The sequence below is a fragment of the Mixophyes fleayi genome, chromosome 4 (genome assembly GCF_038048845.1).
Source record: "Mixophyes fleayi isolate aMixFle1 chromosome 4, aMixFle1.hap1, whole genome shotgun sequence".
NCBI lineage: Eukaryota > Metazoa > Chordata > Amphibia > Anura > Limnodynastidae > Mixophyes > Mixophyes fleayi.
Window position 1 is genome coordinate 59744867 of NC_134405.1, and position 8372 is coordinate 59753238.

Here is an 8372-nt window from a genome sequence, read left to right on the forward strand (position 1 = left end):
GCATTTGGGGGTAGACTGGCAGACTAGGAGGTAAAAGCTGAGGGCTGTCATCTTTTCTTCCTCATATATAGACATCTCGCTGATAAGATGGCTGTAATCACATGGTTCTGAATAGACTCCGCCCCCCATGTATGCCGGCCACAGGAGAACCTCAGACAAAGCTTTATCAAATTTTAATAAATAAGTTATATATATATATATATATATATATATATATATATATATACATATATACAGATATATATGTATTCTGTTTGTTGATCACATGTCCATGTAGTGGAGCTACTCTTTCGCTGTTAAATCCGTCTTTCTGGGACTCCCTCATGAGTGATTTGCAATCCCCCACTAGTTATATCTGAGCTCCATTGTCCCTCTGCCGTAGGGACTCACAGGCCTGTCAGTAGGCTGAGCAGAGAGGCTGCTGGGAAATCTCTGCAGGAATCACAGCATGAAGCTGCTGCGTTCTGCTTGACTGGAGGGGAGAAAGTGACAGGGCCACTCATAACATTTCATATATACTTACACTCGGCAGCACTCTCCTATGTAGGCACAAGGAGCTACCATTTATGTATACCATACCCTTCTCTAATTTCTGTGGAATGTAATAGACTCGGAGAATTGTAAACATGCAGTGCATTATTATGTGTTCTGAGTCAAGGGAGTTTACCAGTGTAGCAGACTTTGGGCTAGATTTACTAAACTGCTGGTTTGAAAAAGTGGATATGTTGCCTATAGCAACCAATCAGATTCTAGCTGTCATTTTGTAGAATGTACTAAATAAATGATAGCTAGAATCTGATTGGTTGCTATAGGCAACATCTCCACTTTTTCAAACCCGCAGTTTAGTAAATATAGCCCTTTGTGTAACATTTCTCCTGTTCATAAGTGTACTGCGTAATGTATTGTTTTTGATTTGATAGTGCCAGTTATAATATAGGGTTTTCACAAAGCATTTATACAAAAATATTAGCAAGCGAGAGAGGCTTTTAAAGGATAATTCCACTTTTTAATTGCGGATTGTGAAAACTAACGCCCTCCTCCATGCTTTTGGGATCTATCATTATTTTGGGCCACTACAGTGGAGGGGTTGATTTGTGCGTAACCTGAAAACCGATCCCTACTCCAGCCGTTCCTCCCGCTCTTATCATTGATCAGCTTCAGGCCGCCGATCGCGTTGTTTCAGCCCCTGGCGCGGGGACCTGAAACGTCACAGGGCTGAAGTGGGATGAGAGCAGGAGGTAGGGCCCACATAGGGCTCAGCCTAATTACCCATGGGCCCTACCAGTACAGGGGTTCAGAGGGAAGGAACCCCATAATACTTATAAAAGGGGACAGGAAGGTTAAATGGTAAAACATATATAATTATATAGAATAATTCAACAAATTTAAATATTTTTATAACAGTATCTTGTCTGTTACGCCTCAAATCCCTCACACTTCTACAATTCAGACCTGACTGACTCAATCGCGTATGTATAGATGCAGGGCACCATGTGTTCTGGCAGTGAAGTGGTTATATGTTGTGATGGTAACCTGAGCAGTAGAGGGGTTGGGGAATATCCCTGGATCTTGTTTCACTCTCAGGCCCGGTCTTTCAGCACTGGGCTCAGAAAGGTCTCCCTCACACCCAAGGGAGCTACCCTCATCCCTTCACTGCCAGCAAAACTCTGCAGGGCAGAGGGAAGATGAGGAGCCAGGCAGGAAACCAGCCTGTGCTATACATCAGATATAGTGCAGGCTGTGTGTACATGTGTGATTCATACGGCTTGCCGAGGACAATGAGACTCACTCTAAGCAACATTATATAACACAGGCGCATGTACAAAGTGTCTCACACATACCGCCCGCTTCATATCTCTCCAATCAGGCTGTGCCACAGTAGGTTTCCTAAACTGAACGGATTGTTTGTATTCCTTTCTGCACATTTGGATGCTTATAATACTGTCTTTGTAGCAATTAGTTGTAAAATAATCTTTGCCGTAGACGAGAGGAGAGCTGCTGTTTGATAACAACGCTGAGCTCAGACTTCTGTTTTTTTCAAAGTCACTTGATACATGTTGGCTGAAATCACACACGTAATTAGGGTAGAAAATTTTGAAATATATGCTTAGTTTTTTCAACACAGGACATTAGAAATATGAAAATTAATTTATATTTATTTATTTTTAGCAATTGGGGATATGTTTTTGTATTTTTTATTTTGTGTGGATTTCCGTTTTAATATACCATAATTTTAAGTAATATGAAAAGCGACTTTCTTCCCTGGTTTGATACCTGACTATTTCTCATTCATTTTGCTTTTAGCTATGACTGGGTTGGTTGTCCCTCCTATGTGAGACAGAATTGGACTGTTTGTATATTTAATAGAAGTGGAAGAAACGCGTCAGGAGGACATTGCGTGTCGTGGTGAGGTCCACGTCTGAGGTTGGATCTACACAGCGAAGAGGCTTCTTGGTCCTCTTCTACGGAGACCCACCACCCTCCATAACAAGTTGCCTGTGAGGAAATACGCATCTTAAGCCTAAATGGTGGAAAACGAACTCAAATGAATCCTGTACAGAGCTGAGAATTCGTCAGACAACTACATGGAATATTTTGGATACTCTTTCTTTTTTTTTTCTTCTTTGTAGGAAAAAAAAAACTATTTCTATTTTCAACCAACTTTTTCTGATACCAAGTTTATGTTTGCGCCTCGAGAAGAAAAAAACAAAAAAAAAAACATTTTACAAAAGGAACTGAACAGGGTATTGGCAGGGAGGACTGTGCAGTCTTATCTTCAAGGATAGCCTGCTTCCTATGCTACACGTGTCTGCTTAAACGCTTACATTTTTTTATTTTGAATATGTTTTACATTATTTAATTGAATAAACTTGTAACTTATTGTATTTAGAGGTAGGAAAAAAAATCGACATAATAATAAATAATGAGATGGGTGACGGGAGACATAGTCTCACAGATAATACACATTTGAGGGTGTTGTATAGGGTTGCATGCACCTAAACCCTGGTTCCTGTTGGTCTCACCTACCCATATATTGCTCCCTATTCACAGGTTGCTATCTATAAGCTCTCTTTCCTAGAACCTATATTAATAATAATGTTATCTGACCTAGACTTCCGGTAGTGGTCACATGGTGCCATAAAGCAGAACCAATGTGCTGAAAATAGGCTGTACATGGAGATGGTTCATTTTAACCTTCTATGAGCACTGTGCCAATTAGCGTCATGGTTTGCAGAGAACTTAGAAAGCAAGTTAATTCATTATTACATTTAGATTGCATAAAATTGGAAGTCAAACAGTAGCTCTGACTGTTAAGGTTAATAAGCAAAGTAACGATGCAGTCACTTTATATTTAAATGGTCTTGGTTTGCAGCCATTTTCCCTCTATGTTTAAATTCTCCCAGATGTCCATTAATTATATTGCACCCTGCCTGTCTAGCAGCATCCCCTACTGTTCTCTCAGCGCTGCAGGTACAGTACACCTATTTTCGTTGCAAGGGTCACAGTACAACCCACAGGGATCATTCCTGATTTCCAAGGAGATTTTCTGCAAAATATATTAATACATACCTTACGTGAAGTAGATTCAAGCAGGACAGTATTCCTAAGAGAGGAAAGAAGACTCAAAACATGTAAATTGTTGGCACAAACCTTAAAGGGATATATATACAAGAGCGTGATCAGGTCCATAACATCAGCACCTAAACAACAAAAATCTGCTTGCACACAAAAGATTAAAAATGAGCACTTTGCAATACAAGTCCACAAAGCAATACATATTTGGTCCAATGTTATCTAATATTGTGTTACTTCATCAAAACAGAAACAATGATTGTATACATATTTTTGTTTTTCTCGCTAATTTTCTTTACTTGATTTATGTTTTTGTGTACCAGTGAATGTATTACTTTTTGGACTTCAGACTTCATCAAAGCTAGATTAGACCTACTATAACTGTTGGGCACTGATAGCTATTTATCTTAACGTGTAGTCAGGAGGAGGGGGCAGATGGTAGAACATGAAACATTCCGTAACAGTTCTTATTTCTCTAGGATTTTAAAGTGCTGCTTTCATGATATCGGCTTTGTTAGGAAAAAAGACAAATAATAATACTGTTGTTTTTTTGTTTTATCTCGAGATGTCCATTGAGATTAAATCTCATGTTATGGGATTTTGTATAAATACAGTTTCTGCTTGGTTTGTTATTATGTACAAGTATGTGCTACACTTATAGACACTCGGAAATCAAGACTGATAATCTGTACTGAGATCACTGGACATTATATATAAACCCAGCACTATATAATTTTGTCCTGATAATCTGCAGTCAGATCATTGGACATTATATATAATCCCAGCACTGTGTGATCCTGTCCTGATAATCTGCAGTCAGATCACTGGACATTATATATAATCCCAGCACTGTGTGATCCTGTCCTGATAATCTGCAGTCAGGAGATCACTGGACATTATATATAATCCCAGCACTGTGGGATCCTGTCCTGATAATCTGCAGTCAGATCACTGGACATTATATATAATCCCAGCACTGTGTGATCCTGTCCTGATAATCTGCAGTCAGGAGATCACTGGACATTATATATAATCCCAGCACTGTGTGATCCTGTCCTGATAATCTGCAGTCAGATCACTGGACATTATATATAATCCCAGCACTGTGTGATCCTGTCCTGATAATCTGCAGTCAAGAGATCACTGGACATTATATATAATCCCAGCACTGTGTGATCCTGTCCTGATAATCTGCAACAACTTCACTTGAAATTAATCTGTTAAATTAAAAAAAGCTGTACTCAAACTTTATTATACAGCAATTTTCTATATTTTACAGACAAATTGGGCAGCAATTTTCTATATTTTAAAGACAAATTGGGCTTCATAAATAAAATGGTGTTAAACTGTAACCAATACCAGCCAATCAGATCACATCTGTCATTTCTCTAGTGTACTTTTGAAAATGAAAGTAAGTTTCTGATTGGTTGCTATGGACAGGATTTTATGAAGTGAAAACTGAGTTCCTATGTTAGAGAGGATTTGCTGTATCTTAAAAATCCACTTAATGATTTATATCAGTTCTACATCCATTAAATCTATTGCATACTTGCCAACCTTTTAACATTGAATTCCAGGAGATCCCAGGCAAAGGGCATGGTTGGAGGGTGGGAGGGGGCGGCGCGGTCAATCGCATCATTTTGGCCCCACCCTGGCGACAATAACGTTATTTTGTCGCGGGGGCGGGTCCAAAATGACGCAATTCCCCACAAATTGCATCATTTTGGCCATCAAATAGCAGTATGTGGGATACTTTCGGGAGTCTCCTGGACATTCCGGGAGAGTTGGCAAGTATGATCTATTGCAGAAGTCTATTCGTGCTTACACTGATAATGTGAATCTACTGAGAGATTTCCGTTGGTTCATGCCAAGATTGGCAAGGAAAACCTGAAGGTGCAGAGAATTACAATACACAAAATTGGTAACCAATTAGATTATTGCATTTATTATAAGTGATCTGATTGGATGCTACATCAGTTCACATCATTTGAACTATTTGTTTCCATGTTATTCCAAACCTCTGAAAAGTCTGTAACATCTATGTAACTCTTATTGTGAAGTGAAATAACCCTAAAGTCATATTACTTCATAGTGTAAACATGACATCAGGCTACATAAGAAGCCCATCATATTACACCCAATTAAAAAACAAACAAATCCCCCCAGGATTCCATATAATTTCCATTGTGGTATAGATTTCAGTCTATATACATTTTCCACAGAGAAGAAACCGTTTTTTCCATTGTAGAAACTTTATTATCCGGAGTGTTTGGCTATTTCCATAGGTTGCAGCACCATGCCTTAAGTATACTGAAATAAATGTATAGATGACTTTGTCTTTCCCTTCATGTCCTGATGCTCCCCTTTACTTTAAATTCTTTATCAGTGCTCCTCGCTTCTCGGCCTTTTGGCTAAGACCAAGTGCAGTTGTGGCAGAGCTGTACTTGGTCCTCTGGCCAGAGGGCCGGAAGGCCACGTGGAAAGCCTGGGACTAATGTACCCCTGGAGTGGTGACCCGGTGGTGCCATAAATCACTGGTTCATCCTTAAAGCATGTGATTTTGTTGGCACCTAGCACATCAGACCACTTCATCTTAAGCACTCGCCTTCCTTTTTGCCCCGGCTTTATGGTTGGGCAGGATTTTTTTTTATAGTAGCCCAGCCATGAGGATGGGGCCGTAATCACTCTGACTTATTTAGTTTACTATTTATTACACCTTTTTGTTTGTCACTTTCACTTTAGTGTTCTTAGCTTCACGGATTTCAGGGGTGCAGGTAGGCCCTTATGGGCTCTGTCTGCATCCCCAAAGATCTAGGGGGGCTGTGTGGCCCTTAGGTTCCAGCCCCCCTGAACCCATCGATACCCTCCCTTCCAGGGTATGGGCAAGTTTGTCGTGCCGGCGGATCCCAATGGCAAAAGGGGCCCCCTAGCCTTGCAGTGAAGTGGGTCTGGAGACCCTTGTCCCCTAAGGAACCTTTTGATTAGGGCCTTTCTTCTTTAGAGGAAGGCCAGTTCTGCACCCTTTGTGCACGTTATTGGTTTTTCACCTTTTTTCGTCACTTAGGACACACAAGCACTGTTACCGGGCTTTCTATTAAAAAAAAAATCAGTGCTCCATGTAATAGTGGTCATTTATGAATAAATCCGATGCCAAGCAAAGCACCTTGGTTGCACTTGGATGGCCCTTCAAGCGCCCTGTAAAGTGCAAGACGTCCGACTGCCTAAAATAGCAGAGAGGCAGAAAATTCTGAAACCACGTACTATGCAAATGTATAAACATCACATTAATGTTCAGCCTCCAACCATATCAATATGACTCCATTCAATAAAGTATTATTTTTGCCAGTTTTCCCCTAAATTGGAGTGCAGTTTAGCCTCATTTATGGCTCAATTTAATCATGAGAGTGAGCAGATGTTAAACTTGTTTAGCAGTGCTCCTCTCAGTGTATTGTAGGAGGAGTCACTTGGTGATCATGTCTGTGTGTAGAACTTTATCACCAAGCAACAACAATTATTTACATCTTTATCTGCATTTTCTGAAGGTTCTGGTTAACCGATTTGCAGATAAAAGTTCCTGTATAGTATATGCAAATTATGTAGTTTTCTTTGATTCTGGGATATTAATTTTTCTCCCTGAAATTGTTATTTTGCTCCAAACCATATGCAAAAAAGTATATATACTTTTTTAAAGTGACATTTTATTGGGTTGTTAGTGGCCTCTAAAAGCAATAAAGATTATTAGATAATTATTAGATAATCTGCATACATGTTTAGTAGACTGCTAGGAGATGTCATATCCTAATTATTTTCTACCTGAAAGCCCCTGTCGCCACAACAACTAGAGTAATGGGGGGTTTTCATGTCAAAGAATTTCTTTCTGTGAAAGTCCAAATTAGTATTTTATACCTGGTTTTTAGGTCTACCAATGACTAAAAAGTTTGCCTTTTACAGTGGACCCTACTGTAATACAGATGTTCTGGTGTGCATGTGATAGGAATGAACAGGCAGAATAATGCTTTGGTCAACCACTGGGTAGAAATGCTTAGAGGCTTCGCCCTGCACGTAACAAACAACCCTTCTTGTCTTTTACCCATGATACATTACATCATCTGAGTATTATCATTTTATTACAATCAAACTAAAACTAAACTAAATTTTACAATGGACAATTTCAAAGTTTATCCGTAAGATACACAGGAAAATACACAGAAAAAAAAGTTAGTATTTAATTTTCTATGTGGCTTAGGTGAGCTAAATATGTCACATTTTCCACGTTTTCTAACAGGAATTAATATGAATGGGAAGACATGTAGGTGGGAACATATGTTATTTAATAAACATATAAATATAATTTATCTGTCTTTACTAAACCCATTACCCACACCTTGGAGATTAACCCTGCAACTACCTGAGAAGCCCAGACAGCAATTTACATGTTTATGCAAATTAGAGAGTATTAATATGCAGGCAATGCAAATTCACATGTAGAGAGAGCACAATCTCTGCAGAGCAATATATACTCATTTGCATATATCTGCATTACCGCAAACACCTATATTTATAGACATGCATAGCTATACTTAGTGCAATGTATGTTTATGTATGCAGAGTCTTCCATAGCTTCATTTCACCAAGGAGATAATAAGGTCACCCGCTGATTCTAGCACAAACCCAAGTCACCAATATACTGGTGGCTGCTTTGTATCTAGAGGCTTTTGTCCTTGATTATATTCTGCTGTTTGAGTTGTTTTACAATCCCGGCCAGAAGTCAAGCCACTTTGGGCATAGTTAGTAGTACT

The 8372-nt window shown here is 39.2% G+C and overlaps 1 protein-coding gene across 1 annotated transcript in view; it reads left to right on the forward strand.

Moving 5' to 3' along the window:
- EBF2 (EBF transcription factor 2) overlaps positions 1-4182 on the forward strand; it is a 65238-nt gene extending 61056 nt beyond the window's left edge. The window contains exon 16 of the mRNA XM_075207187.1: positions 2305-4182. Coding sequence (XP_075063288.1) covers positions 2305-2336 — 32 coding nt within the window. The 3' untranslated portion in view covers positions 2337-4182. The remainder of the gene's footprint in view (positions 1-2304) is intronic.
- The last annotated feature ends 4190 nt before the right edge of the window (positions 4183-8372 follow it).